The sequence below is a fragment of the Battus philenor genome, unplaced genomic scaffold (genome assembly GCF_028537555.1).
Source record: "Battus philenor isolate CCGP_79_NKW_IND1 unplaced genomic scaffold, ilBatPhil1.0.hap1 SCAF_5, whole genome shotgun sequence".
Classification (NCBI taxonomy): domain Eukaryota; kingdom Metazoa; phylum Arthropoda; class Insecta; order Lepidoptera; family Papilionidae; genus Battus; species Battus philenor.
The window spans coordinates 12616642-12638067 of NW_027181715.1; the positions used below are offsets into that span (position 1 = coordinate 12616642).

Below are 21426 nucleotides of genomic sequence, written 5' to 3' on the forward strand. Positions count from 1 at the left end.
GTCGAGCGATTGTCATAGCGACAAGGTTACTGCTAATTTTACACTGGTGTCGAATATATCGATAAAACATGGTCAAGGTTACAGAGCGACTATACTCGTGTGAGAGAGGCCATTTCGCTTATGCAAATGAATGCATAATTAAGAAAAATAGTCTAAAGAGTTATTTTTAATTTGCATGCTAAAATTTTTTTAATTCGTTATTGCACCTTAGAGTAATAGAAGACTGAAAATTAAATTATGATGTGAACTTATTTCGGGTAAACATTTTATAGTATCTGGCGACAAATATTGCACATCGAGCTTCGTAGAGTATTGTCTCTGTCCCACACTACTTATGTAACGTTGCCGACATGCGATAGAGATAACGCTTTAAGAAACCGAAATTAGCCGATTGTCTCTTTCCGAAGGTCGATGTGCAATATTTATCGCTGTGTATTTTAATAGAAATTCTAAAAACATATAAAACGCGTAACACTAATAAGGCTCAACATAAAAAAAACCAACTCACTAAGTTAAACAAGTAAAACCCAGTAAACGATATAAGTTCATAGTGATTTAGTATGCGGTGGATATATCTATATAACCTGCTGAATGATTTTTTACAAACAAGCATCGGATCAATTCTAAAACACTTTTTTAAAGTACAATAGTAGTTCGAAGCTTCAAATTACAGGAAATTCTTATGTAATCAATTTGTGAACAATAATTAAAACAGTCACTTTTCACAAACAGTGTAACATTTGGTACGTTATATGATCAATAACAAAGGAAACTGTATAGTGCCTTCTAGATAGCTCGTTTCTGGCACTTGCTAAAGCAGAATTCCTAAGATAGTTTCAAATTTGGTTAGGTAGGGAGAGGCGTCTGGTCGATAAAGGTGATCCAATGCATTGCACATGCAAGGAGGCTTCAATGCGGTGGAGCAGGTATTCGCACGGTTAATTTATGGATTGCTGAGAAGTTACAATTCTATTTTTAAAATGCGTTAAAAATGTAATCCTTAGTGTTCCAGTGTTTTCTTTCAGTCATGGCGTAGGTGACACCGAAATTATAATAAACAAATGATTTTTATTCAAGAATATAAGATGATATTAATTAACCTGAAAGTAAGTAATGCGTGCAAAAACTTAAACCAGTGTCAAGTTTTATTAAAAAAAAAAATATTATTTGTGTTATCATTTCTTAAACAGATAAAGAAAACTCCATTAAATCTAAATTACAACACCGCTACAGAAATTATTTCAATGCATTGGAAACTATTATAAATATATCAAGCTAATTAACCAGAATATCAAAGTTTCAGTACATGGTTTAACAAACATATTCATTTTTTCATAATAGGTCTTTGTCTTTGTTTTAATAATAAAATAGGACAAATAGATTTATAACAGAGATTTTTTAATTAAAGGTTTATAAAATATAAAATGATTTTATTTCATTCAAAAATGTCTTATAGCCAGTTGTATGAAATGAAAATTTTGCATTAAAATTAATACTCCAATTTTCACTGTCACGTAATAACTAAAAGTAATAACTAAATATACAGAAATAAGACATAGATACGTAAGCAGCGTCGGATAAGGCTACAATCGAGATAAAGAGAGAGAAAACTTACTGTAACGAAAATTGAACTAAATTAGGATTTAAAATGAATAAATAGATAAAGTCTTAACAAAAAGGTAGTAAAAGAAAGACACGAGTAAAATAATAACTGAAATTACTTAACACTTTAGAAATAATGGTGAGCAATGAATTGAAATTTCAAAAGAAATGTAAAAAATGTAAAGATTATTAGAATTTATGAAGCAAGAAAAATGAAGAATAGATTTGATATTTAGAGAAATAAAATGTAAAAAATTAAAGCTGAAAATTTTATCAAATCTCTGTATACCGAGTCTCTAGTCCACGTGTGGGGGTAAAAGAGAGGTACCAAAAACGGGGCCCAACAAAAAGAATTTTAAAGTTTAGCTGTACCGCTTGAAAGCTGACTACTACCACAATATATAACTGCCATCTGCTACCCACCTAAGAAGCCTGGCAGTTCTGGTGTAGCCCTCCCCCATACTTATCTTTGGGGAAAGTCTATGCATTGCAGTCGGCGTCTATAAGCTGAAAAGACGACGATTATAATATAATTTCATTTAAATTCATATATATATATATATATATATATATATATATATATATATATATATGAATTTAAATAATATAATAATAATAAATATATATAAACATAAATGCTCGCTTATGGATATTAAAGAAATAACTAATAGTAATTGCTTCAAAATATGACAGTTTGTTAATAATTTGTTACGATACCTAAATTGCGTAGACGTCAATACTACTACTAATGAAAATTGTATAGCTCTTTCACCTCTGAAGTCTATCGTACAAATTATACATTTCTAGTAATTGGTACTAAATGAATAGAGCCATATTGTATTAGATGAAAGCTGAACAAAGGAAAATATTAAGATAGTATTTCGACTGGTTTGACATTGACCTCTTAACATTGATATATTAGTTTGAGTTAAGTTTTATTATATAAGGTAATTATTAAAAAATATATTTAAAACAGTTCGCCGCATATTTTTTTCTTTTCGAAAATGTGTGTATCTTACAAATAAATTAAATACTTTTTAAAGGACGTGGGCAGTATTTATACGGTACTATACCTATATTCTCGAACATCATACTAATCACTGAATTTTGAATGTTTACATTTTTTGAGATTATTAAAAAAAATAGAAAGGCTTGGAAATTTAATATTTAAGACATTAAAAATATATAAGATTGGAATTGTAAATATTTCTTAGAACATCAGACCTCATCCGCTTCAAGGCTGCAATGGTGTCCACCTTTTACCACATTCTCCTCTAACCCTCCTAATAAATACTTTGCGAGTATTAATAATAATATTTAATTAAATTTTACAATAATCTCTCTGATGTTTTTGTTTAAAAAGAAAAACAGTATTAAATTAAATAAAGGAAAATATCTTATGATTTTGATTTTGCTAAAACCTAACTCTCTCAATGAATTAATCAAAGAGTATCTATATGTTGTATTCCATGACTAGTTTAAAAGAGTGAGGAGAGAAAAAAAATAAGAGAAATGAAAAGCTAATCGACCATGATAGATTACCGCAATAATGTCTTAATTGTAAAGTTAGGGGTGTAAGAAAATGTTTCGAGGTTACAGACTACCTTCAATTAATTAAGTCCGATGAAGATAAGAAACAAAACATTACCTTCGTCGAAGTGAACGCGATTTGGCTAATTGCTAAAACGTAGATATCGCTTTGTCTTGAGCTTATACGTTCCTATTACGTAAAGATAATCTATTTAAGCCCTTTTGACCTTGCTGTTGATTAAAATGTAGACATTCTATTATTTCTATCTTTGTTGTTGTAAAATAGGTTCCAGGGTTTACTTTAGTTGTCGTTTATTATCCTGAAGATAAGAATTCCAAGTTAAGAGTGAATATTTCAACCCCATGTTAATATTGTTTTCTACAATACATATACATTTATATAAATAAAATCTATTACCCTCGGGAACGATTTAACTTCAGAACAGTTTCACCATTTCTCAACAACTCAACTGTGATTATTTCGCTACAACTTACAATCATTTCATTAATAAAAAAGTGACAAATAGCTTATGTAACACGCAAAGATAAACTGATCTTTTTAGATAGATTGCGACTCACGAAAGCTATTAAATCTGTCTTTAGGCTTTAGGCTTTATATGTCCGATAAAGGCGCGTTATCTGTCAATTGTATAATTAATGATTGATATAATCGGATCCTAATGCCTATCACACCAAGGACTTATTATGAAGTTAAATATGAACTCACCTGTTATTATGAGAATAAAAATTAAAAAAAATGAAAATTGAATCCGCTTTGCTTTTGACACCAAAAAGTATAGATTTAAATGGCAATAATAAATGTGAGATTTTATCTATGACCATTGACTCATTACGATATCTTCAAAACCATAAAGATCAGAAACTTAAAATTTAGTACGAATATTATATCATTAATATAAATGTCATTTAAGAGAGGATTTTGCGAAATTTTACTTATACAGGGGTAAGAGGGAGCGTTCATCAAAAAAGGATATTTTCAAAATACAGCTACTATAGATATGAAATTTATCCGGAATATTTTTGAGTGTAATAAAATTCACTAAGAATTAATTCTATAAAATAATATTCACAAAAAACTGTCTGAAATACGCAAAGTGGGTGGAGAGCTTGTTGATTTTAGTCAAATAACAAACGTTATTTTAAAGACTAAACCATAAGTAGCATTCGTTATTTGAATATTTCTGGTTACACATTTTAAAAAGAATCTATCGCTAATATAATTTTGGTCTTCGAACGCTTTTCGATTTAATAAGGTATTACATTTGCGTGTTCATTTCGAAGCAGCGGTATTTCTTTATCATTTTCTCTTCGTAGAATTTTTACTTTATCTACTTATTCTTTATGATAATGAAATGGGCTTCTTCATAGATTTGATTTAACGAAGATCCGACTTTGATATCATTTACTTTGTACTTCTACGACTTTTTATTAGTGTCGTTTATATTGTTCCTTCCAAATTTAAATTTTTGATTAATTTTTTTTTTGTTTTAATATAACTACACTATTTAATTACACTACCTCAAAATATCTCTTTACTACAATGTTTGGTGCAATCATGGCCTTGGATGAGTGTCCCATATACCTTTAATAATTTATTGCTTCTTTATAAATAAGTCAGGAAGGAAATCCATTCAATAATAATAAAAAAATAATTGTACAGTTTTAAAATTTCAATTAAAATATAAGTATTTTTAAATTCTAACTATTTTCAAATATAAATTACGAAATTTCAGAAAAATTCCAAAAAATTATTCACAACAAACATTTAAAAGTAAAATAAAGGCTTAAAACGCTATTTCAATCCTTTTTAATTTTGTTACAGGTAATGAAAGGTGTAAATTTCACGGCAAGCTGATGCCCGCACGTAAAATGGATCTACCGATCATCTGTCACGTTTACGAAATAAGATGAAACAGCAATTTATTAAAGATGAATTTAAAAGATGTAAAACCCTACGGACCCAACAATGAATAATTTACAGTTCATAAATCAAGTCACATTGTCGGCATTCATAGAGTTCAATGGCACGGATGATTTTTATTGGCCTACGAAGAATCATTCAGAAGGAAATCACAACTACACGGAATTGAACGCGTCGGATAATGTGACGATATTCGTTGAGAAGGAAGCGGTTAACAATTGGTGGGCATTGATTGCTTTAGCGTTGGTACTTTGCACAGCTGCAGGGAATGTTTTAGTTTGCTTAGCGATATATCTCGAAAGGAGGCTTCAGAACGTGACTAACTATTTCCTTATGTCGCTGGCTATAACAGATTTATTGGTGGCGGTGCTTGTAATGCCTTTAGGAATATTAACTCTTGTAAGAGGTAAGCTATACTTATCAATAGTCGGTAACAAATTAACATAATCTAAGTATTTTAAATTATGTGTGGAATTAATTATACTTGTATGGAGATTCTTTTTCAGCATTCTTTAACTAAAAATTTTGCGTATGTCTCCTTAATTTTTCTCAGCCTTTCCTTGTTTTAGGTAGTAGTTCCATTTTTAAAATGTCATCTCTTTAATACATTTAACTTCCTCTTTCTGAACCCATAGCCTCCATCCTAGCAAGCCTTTGCACCAATAATCTCATTTTCTGATGATGGAACGTTTTTCCGACCCATTGTCCTTCAAATCTTGCCACTTTTAGGTTGTCTGTCTGTGATTTGTAACTTTATACTACCACTTTTATTTTACTTTTACTCTATACTTCAACTTTTTCTATCAATTTTCTCTGCATTGTTCTATCCTCAGTTTCCATCCTCTGTTTATTTATAACCTCATATTTCTATGGAATGTATGTAAAATCTTACTATATATGAAAAAAACTATATTATGAAAAAAAGTGGAAGGGGAGGGGGAGAGATAAATAAACAGAGAGATGTTTAAATGTGTCTCTTTGTGTCTACAAATGTTTTAATATCCATTCATTTTCATGTTAAAATATTGGCTTTATTATCTACCGTACAAATATCGCAAAATAAATAGTAATAGAAATTTATCTATAAATACATAACATTTAGATTAAAATATCAGTCGACATATTCGACAGGTATTCGAAGCATTTTAGTTAATTCTATTATTAGATTCGTTCACGTGTTATCGCGTTTTAATTTTATTGACAACCATTAGTAGAGTGCATCGAGCGTGGAGTCATTTTTATCGATTTAATAATTTGTTTGGCAAACTAACTTAGTTTGAACGACCTTTCATAATTGCAATTTATTTTAGTGATACAGAATTTTTTCAAATATAAATTATTTGTTAATTTATAGCTAAATTCCATGATTATTTATGGACGATTTTATCTATGTAATATTGCGTTATAGAGATTTTTTAAACGAATCTCACTGCTGACCAAATGGCATCTAAAAATTCCGCGGTTATCAGGTGGCAAGACGCTGAGTGCGCCTAGCCAAAGACCTCTTTTAAAGTAGCGAAGCTTGAGAGCTCCCAGGAAAGCCTCCGCTTAGGCCGTTGGTACTATTTTACTGGATTGGTCTAGAGAGAGGGACCAGGAACAATGCTCAGGACTGACGACCCAAGTAGCACGTTTAGGAACGTCTCCTTGCAATGTATTAGCGTTTTTAATTACCATCCAGAAACCACTACCAACTTTAAAATGTTCGCGAGAAAGTTTCTTCAGACGCCCGTTATAGAAATACACTAATAACTGTTCACATCCCTAAATCCTTAATGAGGATGTAGAGGGATTTGGCTGTTAACTCTAGCTATCTCTACTACATACAAATTTACCATCAATTTATCCTTATTTTTTTATTGACTATGTCGTACTATCTGGTTATTTTAGTTGAGGTCGTTAAACTAACATGGACACTGTTAAAACAAAAAAAAAACTATCGTTTTAATGGTTCGGATGGTAAGGCAATACGTTTTTATAAATATTAAATACCTAACTCATAAAGAACATTAGTAAAATATGAATATTAATACAGAAATATGAACATTATAGAAACCACAATCGAGTAATATTTAAACAGATATTAATACTTTATTATGCAGCGAAACGCACAATCAATATAAATTTTAGTGATATGATAATTTTATGTTTTTATATCTACGTGTTTATTAATATCGTGACTTTAATTAAAATGTTTATAGCAGATTTCTCGTTAATGGCCCTTATTTGGAATAAAGTTTTCATTCGTAGCTCTATTAAGTTGTCGAGTTTTCCGTGAACTTGGTATATTTCGAGTGATCTCGAACCGTTTATAGTAGAAAAAAACTTTCGGAATAGGGGTCTGATTTATTTATTGGCGTAGTCCCTATATGTTGCAAGTAAAGTATGATCTATAAAAGTTTGATATATTTTTAAGTGAAAATAATGGTTAGGAATGAATGGCTTTATTATTGTATTAAGGATATTTAAAAAAAAATCACAAAAAATCCCGTCAGAGTTGGCTGTGAGTTTTTCTGCGACTGCAGCTTGGGTCCTTCTCCCGGGAAAAATGAATAAACACTCCTGCGAATAGCGCGGGTGCATTGAATATGTCTGTTATAAACAAAGGTCCGCTGAGCCAAAAGCGCAACTCCAAAAACTCACGCCACTTAAGATGTAGCGCGTACCGACTTGGTTTAATTTTTTTTACAGATTATATAATGTTTCTATTATTTGTTTAGATATTCATTTAAACATATTAAACACCAACATGCAAAGTTACAATAATAAATACAGTATGTGTGGAATACATAATATTATATTCTGGGAATCAAACTTGTGACATACGGTTGCATGTCTCAATCCTTACCGTAGGGCTAGCACTGTTTAAACTGTAAAAACTGTTTTGTTAACAAATGTAAATTTTGATTGATTTTGATGATATATGCGTTTGTAAATTTGCAAGTAATAGGTAATAAAGATCGACAGTTATTTGATGTTATTGGGTTCCCTTTAAAACAAAGGTCAGATCCTATCACCTAAATGGCAATATGTTATGGAATACATTATCAATAACTCGATGTATAGACAGTCTTTTTAGTTTGTATTAATGTATTACAATGTTCACGCGGATCATAAATAATATTTTTAATCTTTTTTTGCTATAAATGATTTTTTTGTTTTATAAAAAAGATTGTCTTTTTTAGGTTTGACATAAGATTGATATTTCAAATCCAGTCCTATATGTAAAGTTCTAGAACGACAAATTATGTGGCCAGCTTTTATAAGTTGCTGCGAATAGATCCCCAAACCTAATTTAGATCGATGCATTATATGTTGTGTGAATTTATGTTACTTTGCTCAAAGATAACTTTAAAGTTACGGAGCCCTTATGTTTCAGGTTTGATAGATATTAGGTTAGGTGTGGTTTGTAAGTACTTTACAATTGCTTTAACTTAATAAAATTATATTTAAAAATACACTGGACGACTCACAAGACGGACAGACGACCTTTTTAAAGTCGTCGAAAGCCGCTGAATGAGTATCATTATCTACCGATTTTATTGAATATCTTTGAAGGTGGCCTTTGACCAGCTGAGGAAGTCTTACCGTTGAAGTGATGAATCTAGGTTAGATTTGTATCTAATAATTGCTTTGACGTAATAAAAGTACATTTTAAAATACATTTCACGCTAGAGTTTTTAAAACTCACGAATAGACATTAAAACAAAAAAAAAAAACTATTTTATGTATTTCGACTGAATTGATCCAAGAGTCGCTGCTGTTGACATTCCTTTGCTAATCGAACGAATTAACACCCTGACACAAACAGAAATTCTAAAAATCACAGAGCACAACAGTTGTACAACGTAGAGCTCATGTGATCAATTAGATTACAACGTTTTTGTGTTTGTTATAGTGAAAAGGCGTAAACATTGAAAATTGTAGCAAAATATGATATGTAGTATAAAAATAAAAAGACTTTCTTTAGTACTAATGACCAATATGAATATGGCTATTAAAGAACTTGGATAATTTTTCAGAACTGAAAGTTATATTTTTTACATCCACTTTATTACGAACGCAACGTTTATGTCGAGTATTACGAAAATGAGTACCAATGCAAAATCTTATTAAACTTTATTTCTCTGTACATATAAAAAGTCTATCTATGGTCGGAATTTCTCTTCGAGTTCGAATTGGGAGATCCGTATATGAACAAAAGAAACAAAACAGTCCAGTGGATAGGCAAGGTGATAGACATTCCTAGCATAACTAAGGCTCTATGAAAATTTCAATAAAAAAATCTCTAAGAAATAAGGCGCAGGATCGGAGGCGATGTATAAATGAAACGTAAATAAATGCTGTGAGAATGAGAGAAAATGTGAAAGATGAAAGAAGGAAGAAAAAGAGAGCGTGACGACGTCCCCAATAGCGGAGGCTTTAAAAAAAACTGAGACTTTAAGGTTTTTCAGTGGAGACCATAGACCTGTAAGAGCAGCGTAAGGCATCTATTCACAAGGTGAATATATGACATTATTAAGGACATAGAAAAACGGTGGATGCAAACAGCTTCCAAACAGTCTTACTGGAAATTTACGTGGAGAACTATGTCCAGCTTTGAACGTTTTATATTTGATAGGATAATGACATTTAAAACATATGACCATAGAGATATTATATCTTTATATTTATTTAATAGTTGGTTTAAATTTGTACATGTTACAAACTAGGCAGAAACTGGTCAAGTTATTAAATTATATAAAATATTATCATTTAACATTGTCGGAGGTTGATATAATTTTATAATAACGTGTCAATCAAAAGTAATATGTTCGGAACTATAATTCTCGTTAAAGAAAGGACGTAATATTTTGGTGATGAACATGAAACATTTTAGTTCCCTTAATAGTGAGAATGTATTTAGGGTGGGTTTGTACAACGTGGGTGTGTAAAATGCCACAGAGTCATTAGTATCTGATTTCATTCGGCCGAGTTGTGACGGAATTTCTTAGAATACATTAGTCGAACGAATCGTGTTAGCGGTAGTTGTAATTGAATTTATTAAAAAAAATAACTATAATAATTTCATTACTGTGTATGGAAGTAATAAGTAATTTTATTACTGAAGCCTTATCGATTGGTGAAAGTTTCTTTAACAAAGGATTGCTTACGCAAGTCATTCGTTCTCCTTTTCAATTATAATAAGAAAAACAATTATGTACGTAATGATATAATTTCGCAATTCTTACTTTGTCATTGATATTTATTATTGTCTTTTACTACGTGACTGTAAACATTTAAAAATTATTAAAAGTTTATTTTGGAAAAAATATATTAATATTTTAATTATTTTTTACGGTTCATTTTGACTTTGCTTTTTGGCAATAAATATATAGTTTCAGGTTTTGTAATTATAACCAAAATGCATTATGGAACTAAAGCTTTTCAGTGTAATAAAACTAATTATTTAAACAAAATAACTAACGACGTACATTACAGTTTGTTTAATTAAAATCAAAATAAATGTGACCACATTTTCATTAAAAGATATTTGTAATGGAAAATTATGAACGACATTAAATTATTCGTTGCCGCAAAAAATAATGTATTCGTAAAATATCGTCACCAGAATTTAGGCTAAAAATTATTATTTAGTTGAATGAGTTTCAAATAGTCCCAAAGTATATAATAAAAGGCCTCGTTTTAAATATTTATGTTTATAACTACAATAAAAATTATTTAAATAAAATACTGCTATTATACAATGTATTTCATCATACTTGGTGTCAAACTTTATTTTCTTTTTTCCGGGAAGTGTGATTTATACACAGTATAACAGAAGCAAAAATAAATATTCTGTACCTAAGACTCAATTTTATCGACTCGGCAATTATATAGACCATAGAAAATGTATACGCTTTTACAATAGGATCTAAGATGATGTTCTTAAAGTTCTCATTACTAGATTTTAAAAAAAAAAAACAAAGTTCGTGTGCTAAAGTTACCACTGGTACTACACTATGGATGACTTCAAACAAGATAGCACACCTCTAAAATGATTAGTTTACATTACAGTGGCTATTTAAATATTAATTAAATATATGTAATTATAATATATGTATAATGGCGGTGTGGGAAGACTTTCCACTAGCTAGTTCGATGACATAATCGAAATCGTGCGAAGTCCTTGGATGTGGGCAGCGCAAGACTGGTCATTGCCACAACTTTTGAAAGGTCTATGCCTTGGAGTGGGCGTCAATCGGCTGACGTAAATGTATTAAATAAAATTATTATCCCAACAGTTGATAGACTTGACGTCAACCAGAGATATTTTCTATCGTATTTTTGATTTAAATATTAAATGAATCTTGTGTTGCAGGATACTTTCCATTGCCAGCTGTTTATTGTTTGACGTGGATCTGTCTCGATGTACTCCTTTGTACCGCTTCCATAATGCATCTCTGCACTATCAGTGTTGACAGGTAAAAACAATCTTTTTTATTATCAATTCTTCATAAATATGAATACTTTCAATTGCGTGAACAATTAAATTATATGACCTAACTCAAGAAAGATATTATTTTATATCTCTTTCTTTTATATATCACAGTCGCAACATAAACGTACACAGGTTATATGAAGAGACAAAAATACTAAGTGTCTGGTTGCAGCCGATGACCGCTTAGTATAATGTTGCGATGTGTTCCAAATCACATTACATTACTGAAATTCAGGAATTACTTAGTGACGAATAGTTGTATAATATAAATGTATACAAAGTAAATGGTGTTATGTATCTACTACTTACAACGATTTTTTTTTAATTTATAACGTTTTTTTTTTTTTATCGCCCTTTATGAACCTGTATAAATGTTATTAGAAATAATAAGGGTTCACATTTTTAGATACCTGTCACTTCGATACCCAATGAGATTTGGAAGAAATAAAACCAGAAAAAGAGTGACAGTAAAAATAGTTTTTGTATGGATACTATCAACGGCCATGAGTCTTCCTTTGAGCCTCATGTATTCTAAGGTATGTATCACTTTAATTTAATGATTTTATAAGTTTTTCTTTAAACACCTTTATCATACTAATTAATTATTCTCAAGCACATAGCCTTGAAGAAGATGGCGCGCCGTAGGAAACATTTTCAAATTAAAAGCTCCTTTGATCTAAAGTCGTAAGACAGATGTTTCCTCTTACATGCGATCACTTTTCTCTTCAGTCTTTTTTTTTAATTCGATGTGATCTAATCTTTTTTTCTATAATATTGTGTATAGTAAATTGTTAAAGTTGTAACAATGTAAGGATTTCATTCAAAAGAGTAAAATTAGTATTACAACTGTTAATATCGGAAGATGAAGACTTCTTCAAATGTTTCCTATTGGTAATCTATCTTTAAGACACCCACTGCTGGACGTGGGTCTCACCATATATGGCGGCTTACATCCAGTATCTCCTTAACGACCTTAAAAAGGCGACTTATTTTTTTTACTCCAGACAATCAATAGCTTCGAATAGAGTACCATACGTAAAAGCAGCCTTTTGTCAAAACACTAGCTCTATCATCATCAAATCAACCGTATTACAATCACTGCTGGGCATAGCATCCTTAGAAAAAATATTTTTAAAAGCAAACTGCTTTCATCGTTTTTTGACAACCTAAACGAAGACGCCTGCCCTTTGTTAGTCCGTGATCTACACTCCTCAACTTGTTTGCAATAGCCTTGAATGGAAGATTCATTTATAATATCTAATTTCAGCGATTGAAAGGCCATAGCTGGACATATGCCTCCTAATAGATTTCCAATAGAACCGGTTAGAAGCTGATAGAAGTAGATGTAGTACATTTTAATCGTTTCAGATTGGCAAATTATTTGAGTACTATTCCTAGCTCCTCGTTATGTTTCAACCCACAAACCCCCACTTCAAGGCTACTATAATCGCCATGTTTGATAGCCGATTTGGCGATCGCTGTGTAGTATTATAGTACGCAGTGGACACTGCTGTCAATTTTCTGTAAAAGTTCAGTGGCAATCCTATATAATTAATTTAAAAAGTATGAATTATATAAGATCGTATCTCGAAATTTGTACCCGCGACCTACAATATTAAATGATAGTCTTCTACCGTTTAGTTTAGTTTAGGTAAATTAAATATATATATATAATTGATATATATATATGATATTGAATTATTAATATTGTCCACAGAATGAAGAGTCTGTACTTATTGGAGGTTCTTGTCAAATACCAGACCCGTTGTACAAGGCAATCGGGTCTGTCATATCTTTCTACATACCGTTAGGAGTGATGCTGTTGACGTACGCGCTGACCGTTCAGCTCTTGGCACAGCAGAGGAAGGGGCTCGGGCCTGGATGGGCGACTGGCTGGCTCGGTGCGCCTACAATCGGTATTATTTCATACAGGGCCTGCGACCTTATATTTCATGAAACCTCTACAAAACCGTATAGATATAAATACGAATATAAAATGACATAAATATATTTTAAAACGTGTTTAAAACAATAATAAAATGTTTGGGTACATTTTTCATAGATAAATTGGCTAATATTAATTTATTTAAATATTTTATACGTATTTTGCAATTGCGGACTTAATACCCTTTAATAAATTCTCTATCAATCAACGGGTAAATGGCGAGGTAGAAATAGGCTTAACACAATACATTTGTAATGCTATAAACTATGTATATGAAATAAATAGCATGCCTATTATTTAGATATTAATAAATATATATTCAATACGTGATATTATATATACATGAATTACACAATGCCATACAAGAAATTGATTTGAAGTTTCTATAAAATTGTTCTCAAGTTATAGCGTGACTAAGAAAAACACTGATTAATTTTTATTGGCATTTAAAAATTGAAAGAACATAGCTGTAGGTGTCCGTTATATATTTAAAATACAAAACGCGTGTTTAAATTATTTGCTTGATTATCGATATTTGTATAGATCGTCGGTGCACGTGGAGAAGATTTCTTGCTCCCAGGGGTGGGACTCCACAACACTCTGCTGCCTCCACTGAAACCGAACTACCTCCCATAGATACAAGGGATCTTTGGCTTCAAGATACGAGGTATTTATATGCACATTTCTTTAATTTATTATTTGCAGCTCTAATCTAATTTTAGCCAAGAAATCACTTCAAAGTAGTCCCGTCTTTTATTCACTTCAATTGTTTTGTTTAAAAGAAGGCTTTATTGATCACTGATCACCGCATGTATCCCCTGCTCGTTTACCTTTCCTACACTTGTTGTTAATATTGTTATTGTTCTTATCATTATTGTTACTGTCATATTTATTATTAATATAATTTTAGGTACCGAAGAAGCATGCATTATTGCATGCATTAGTTAGAATCACTAACATGCCTCAATACATTATGCTTTAGGATTTTTTTATTCATTTTATTAACCTTTTTGAATTAATCATTTAGTACGTAAAGAGAATCCTAGAAGAGATCAATTTGATATAAACTATGTTTAGAGCTCTTATGTAATAACAACCTCCAACCTGGAGGTAAAGATATACGAGAGTTCCAACCGCTGAATCTACGACAAGCCTTTTACATACGTCAAGGTTTTATTGAGATTATTTTCCCAGTCGTTTTATAACGTGACATATTTACATTAATTTATTAATCTAAATTACTACATTGCTAACGCCATAATCCACGCCTACTACTTGAAACCATAAACATAAGTATCATATGTACTTCTAGCAGCGTGTACAGCCACTTAACATTTGCATCCCTAAGATGCCTAACCAATTTAGGTTCAAAATCGCTCATACACAGAATGCTTCATTTAACGAACACAATACGAAATTATCGCAATATCATCTTATGGTTACTCAGCTGTCCTCCGCCCTCTTCATTTGAAACATAGAAATAAATATATAATATTGTTATGTGTGTGTGAAACTATTTGTAAGGAATGTAATAGATATTATGCATTTTTTGAATGAACACCGAAATGAATTTATAAAAATCATTCCTTACTTTTACTAGAAGAAAGAATTATTCTTAGCGAATTTCAATTTTCACATATGTTATGACTTATCACCTTATCTATACATCAACAACAGACAACTCTACTCGGGTAGAGCGGTTTACTACGTTTAAAGTCATCGTACAGAGAGTTCGTCTGTCCAGGTTCAGTTTTATTTTTAAGTTCACGAACCCTTCCGCTCCGTGAACACAGTTCTGATGAAGTTGTAAAAGACCTCACTAACAGTATCAACTTCAACCGAAACGAAGCAAGCACCAAGTATATCTAGAACCATAATAGTTAAAATATGGTAATGAATCAAACAATGTATGGAAATTTCTCACATTTGTATACGTATATATAGATTAGGTAGGTTTTTTTACTAATTTAGATTTAAACTTATCTACAAAAAGTAAGTTAATAGTGAGTTAGCTAACCTTTACATAACACTACAAACTTTACATAACAGTAACTAGGCTTCAAATTAATCTGGATTAACGACCTAAGTTATAGCTATTGGTAATGGAGTTCTATGTAGATTTGGATGCTAACGAATCTCGAAGCTATTAGTGACTCCTTTACATTTGTGTAAACTCTTACCTTGAATGCCTGTACCGATACAGTGTTGGAAATGAAATTTTCATAATATCTTATAGGGAGGATCTAATTAAGGAAATTGATTGTATTAAAGAAATGTTTAAATAATGACGGTTGAAAATGTATGTCATGTAATAAAAATACTAAAAAATTACACCAAAATAAATATATTTACTTTAATTTAGTCCTTGACAATGATACGTTATAATAATCGAAAGTTTTGAATCATTAAATTGATAAGTTTTTTAACAAAAATGATTGATTATGATTGTAAAAGCTTTAAAGAAATTATATGTATAAATTTTATTATAATAACGATAACTGGTAAATTAATCGCTATTAGGCTTTACATTTATTTATAATCACATTTTTTGTCTCAAATGAATAAAACTACAAGTTTATGAAATAAAAAAACAATAATCTATGGCCTAAATATGTAATGGCAGCTTAGCAGTAGACGACTGAAACTTGGAATCGTAGGTCGCGGGTTCGATTCCGGGGATATAATTTTATATAATTCATAATATGCGTATTAATTATATAAGAGCGCCACTGCTCAAAACAAGTTTCTAGAGGATGGGTAGCAGCGACCTTTGCATGCCAAAACTACCCTACCTTCGCTTGCCAAGAGTGTCGATTATAGTATACTTGCCCATAAATATCTTTTGATAGAGAAGGCCTATGTCTTGTAGACCTAATTTACAGGCTGAAACGACGACGATAGGTACAGATATATGTTTTGTATTGCAAATCTTTTTCAGGCACCCTCGTCGCCAAAAAGACAAAATCAATAAATAAATATAATTAATTTCTTCACGAATATAACTCTTCGTATTTCTTCTACCAATAAATCTTTCTTTTATAAGAACCCCTTATGTCTAAAGTCATAAATTTATTGACATGTTATATATTGTCGTTCCAGTCATGTATTTGAATTATGTATGTTATATAACTTTCATCGTAAATCCTTACTCGTTGGGATACCGTCTTTATTACTAAAGCACTTCACAAAAATCAAAAGAAACATGTACGATGTAGTTTAGGACAAATATTCTATTTAACTTTCAACAATATTTAAATTGGTATATGTTTTTAATTATAATAATAGAAATAAAAAATAATGAAAACAACTTTATAATTGTTTATGCTGAATAATATCACTGTTTCAGTCTTATACCGTTGGGCTACCACTGTACGTATAATATAATCAACGCAAAATTAAAACGTAGATTTTTATAATATTTACAGATTTTTTTCAATACAGTTTCTGAAATAGTAAATGTTTTGAAGGCATGTAGCCTTCAATATGACTTGTTTGTTTGTATGCAAATAGCGAAACGGACATTCTAGCTTTCCCAAAGTTTTCTGAATCAGTTCAAATTTGTAATACAAACATAAACTGTTGACTTTTGACTATATTTTATTTTGGAGAAAATTATAATACATAGAAATATTGATCATATGTATACAATTTTTAAACTGGTGAATGTATATGTCATGTAAAATATAACCTATGCAAAAATCAAAGGTTTAGAAAATATTAAACAACTTGTTTTGAAAATTCAAATTTCGCTTGTTTCCTCTCTGCCCCTGCAGAATTTATACTGTGTAACGACCAACGTAGCATTCCAATGAAGTTTCATAATGACCATTTTATACGGAGTGATTGGAAATCAATGTAAAAGATTTAAATATTTTTGCTGAAAAATGAACTGTACATTCTTGCTTCAAAGATTTTATTAAATAAAATAATGATACTTAAATGATTTTTAGTCAGCAATTTGTTTCGAAAATATATTATATGTATAAAAGTTTCTTCAATGTTTGCGTTTTTTACGTTTTTTCAATGTAACTAAAATCTTTCATATTCTAATATTTATTATAATATATTTATTATACCACATGAAAAATTATCTTTAATTTAGAAAACGTTTTTAGACAGGTTTTATTACGTAAAAAAGTTCCTGAATTGATTATTATTTTTCTGTTCTTGAAAAAACTTCCTTGAACTAATTTCACTTTAAATAATTCTGCGCCTTTTTCTTCAGTTAATCGGTTTATTGCATTGTCGCACGACATTTTATTTAATATTTAATATAACTGCAACTAACTATAACTTATGTATTGTAATAATATGTTAAAAAAACATTTTTTTTAATTTTAAGGGTCAGTAATTTCATGAGCTTAATTTTAAATAAAACTTTTTTTTTAGTATTTTTCAGTGGTAGACAATTGAGACTTGCAATCGTGAGTTCGGGTTTGGTTTCCGGGATACAGTCTTATATATAATTCACACTTTGACTATTTATTATATAGTATTGCCACTGCTCACAGACAAGTTTCCAGAGTATTTAATGGAATCAGGCGTTACCTTGCGGAAGTCCATCCAAAGTAAGAAAAGGACCAATATTTAGCCACTTCCGCACATGTAGTGGTAGTCGTGCAACAAAGTGCACCGCCCGCCAGCCCGCTGATAAATGCGTATGCGGCAAACAATGCGAATTACACAACTGCCACCGTCAAATCACTCAATACGTGTTTCACTCTTCCACATTTAGTGCCAAACACAGAGTCAAACTCTGTCACTTTGTTGCACGACTACTACTGCATGTGCGGAAGTGGCTAAATATTGGTTCTTTTCTTACTTAAGTTTCCATAGGATTGGCAACAGCGTCTCTACGTAACGTAATTCTATATTGCAAACGCCAACCCGACTGTATATATCTTAGAGGGAGGCCTATTCCTTGGCAATGAAATAAAACTAAAACGACAATTTTTTGATTAAATGTTTTCTGATAGTTATTACTAAAAGCAATTCACTTACATATTACCTACTTCACGCAAAAATAATCAGCTATTTAACGTAATATTATAAATTTGAAAAGAGGTATTAATAAAATTTGAAGGCTTCTTGTTCTCTATGACATAATGAAATGAAAAAAATGTCATTGTACTGTGTGACATCTTTCTACAATTGTTCTATTGAAATCGTCATAAAAGTTTAAACATGTAAACTAGGAGATGCCAACCTGAGGCTCGCCAGCCACATGCGACTTTTTGAAAGATTATTTGTTTCTCGCGGTTAATGTATCTGAGTTAACTTTTAATTTTTGCGTTATCATATTTTTAAAAAATAATATCGTTCCATGTGTATTTCATAACTTTTTAAAAATATTGTGAAGTTTAATTAAATGCACATTTTGTACTTTTGTAAAAGAAATTATATCTTTTTGCGTGTTTGTTGTTACGTGTTTGTGTTTTTGCGTTTTGTTGTTACGTGTTTATTTTTGATAAAATTTTGACAAATGGCTCGAACTATTAAGGTGCTTGGCCACTCCCGAAGTAAACATTGAATTGCATGGCCTTTTATGTTTGCTTTTAACTGTAGTAGTCGTGTAAAGTTAATCGCTCGTGGCTTTTAACATAAAATGTGCATTGTAAGATTTCTAGAACTATATAATATTAAACTACAAAGAAAAGACAATTAAAAAGCACACTGAAAAGTTTACAGAGACAAAGCTTTTAGAATGCACCAGCAGTTTTGTTTGCTTAGTACAAAAAGTGATATGTGGAATATTCAAACTAGAGCTTGGCTTTGTTTTTTTTTGTGAATAAAGAATTTTCTTTGTTGATCATAAGATAATCGCTCATTGCTTAAAGACTAAAGTCTATGGTCAATGTGTGTTACCGGTGATGATTTACGGCACTGGAGCGTCTCACACTTCAGGTCTTACTGGCTAGATCACATTCGCTCAACGAGCCAAGGAGACGGCTAAGCTTGATACTTCTCTACGAGATCGAATCTGATATAGCCCAGTAGATTGGCAAGTTGAAATGGTAGTTAGTATGTAGTGCAGAAGTAATGACCGCTAAGGCTTCTAAGGTTCTGGAATGAGGACCACGAACTGGCAAGCGCATTGTAGGACATCCACTCACCCTTGTAGATGACTTTGTTAACCAATCTTTTTGGAAATATTGTCAGGTCTATGACCGGCAGTGGATGTTCTATGACTGAAATTATAATTAAGATGAATCATAACATTTATTTGTTTAGAATAGACAAGTTAATTAATTGTGCTGGTTTAAAAAAAAAACAATGTTAAATGTTTTCGCTATGTGTGGGCAATGTTGCCTGTTCTGTTTTATGTTGTGTAGTGATCATAAATGTGTTGTGTTGCACAGCGAGCCTGCCCCGTCTGCAATGAGCGCACTGCATCACTTTGGGGCAGAGATGTTGCGCCTCTCTCGTGGATTGGAAGCTTCAGCTGCATCTAAAGCTTCATTCAGAGGGTATATACAGATTGGCATTTGTTGATTTGCGAAATTATTAATTTCATATGAGATCGCAAATTATTTACATTAAACATTTAGACTGTATGCAAATGTAATAAAACATTGTACACGTTAATTGTTAATGTCTATTGAAGCTACTGTAGATGTTTTTGTTTTCAATAAGTTTTTTTGCCTGTTGGTATTTATAGATTCAACAGATCGGACGTTGAAGGCTTAAAGCCTTGATGTATTACCAGTAGCTAAGTCGAGGAGCCTCGGCTCAGTCATCTTAAGTTATTTCACAAGATTGAGAATAAAATATTGTACCATAGGTTAAATCAACTTATTTTGACTGTAGTATACTTTTCAGAACAAATGCTCCGGACCGTGGTGGAATGTTAACCCCTGGCTCTCTAAGTGTCTCATCAAGCTCGCCATCCTCAATGCTTCAAGATAAACGACGGCTTTCTTCTACTGCTGATTCAGGAATTCCTTTGAATAGACCAAGAAGTGCGTCTGATGATGAGACCAACGATGGACTACTTGCTCCAGTTACATTAACAGCGAAATCGAGGAGTTCAGAAGATGGATTACTTCTACCACCACCATGTACTTGTCCGTATTTCGGAAGTGAATCTACCCCGCCTAGACGTACAACTGAAGTAATCATTGTATCAGGTGGTGATATCGACGCTTGTAATGGTTTTCCTAGAAACGGAAATGTAAAAGGCGATGAATCATGCACGCCTGTATTTCGACGCTCTAGTCGAGGAGCTTCTTCTATGGTGACGTGGGAGGAAGCGAGAAGATTCAGACGGGGTTCAAGTTTCGGCGGTGCAAGAACGACTTTATCAACGCCATCTAGAAATATAAGAGCGCAAAGATCGAATTCTCGGACTCAGCAATCAATAAATCCTAGTCCACAACGGCAGATGCCTAGGACTCATCACTCGAGAAACTCCAGCGTGATATCAAGAAACTCATCCAGACACGGAAGAATTTTAAGACTCGAACAGAAGGCTACCAAAGTTCTGGGCGTCGTATTCTTCACATTCGTAGTTCTATGGGCGCCATTCTTTATCCTCAACATGGTGCCTGCTATCTGTCCGGACTGTGAAAAACGAATTTCTAGTTGGGTATTCGATTTTGTTCTGTGGCTTGGCTATGCTAGTTCTATGGTGAATCCGATTTTCTATACAATATTTAACAAAGTGTTCCGGCAGGCCTTCAAGAAGGTCCTGCTCTGTCAGTATTGTAAATCTAAAAGGTAGCCAGCACCCTGGGAGCGAGTCCGGCCATCTTCGGATCCAGGTCTTGGAGCGCTCTCAGTCAATAGAAATGTAAGATCTCAATATGTATAAAATGTTAGTGGCTTCAAGCATTACGCTAAGTTTCATTTGCGTGGTTTACCTACTAGGTTATTAACCGCATACGTCAATAGAAAATAAAAATTTGTTTACTACATTTTTAAAAATCG

The 21426-nt window shown here is 31.7% G+C and overlaps 1 protein-coding gene across 1 annotated transcript; it reads left to right on the forward strand.

The window, feature by feature from the left end:
- The first annotated feature begins 5119 nt into the window (after window positions 1–5119).
- 5-HT2B (5-hydroxytryptamine receptor 2B) lies at window positions 5120–21220 on the forward strand. The gene is made up of 7 exons (XM_068772850.1): window positions 5120–5480; window positions 11436–11538; window positions 11962–12091; window positions 13273–13471; window positions 14044–14167; window positions 19860–19967; window positions 20320–21220. Exons 1-7 carry the CDS (start codon window positions 5120–5122, stop codon window positions 21218–21220), a joined length of 1926 nt encoding a protein of 641 aa, XP_068628951.1.
- The last annotated feature ends 206 nt before the right edge of the window (window positions 21221–21426 follow it).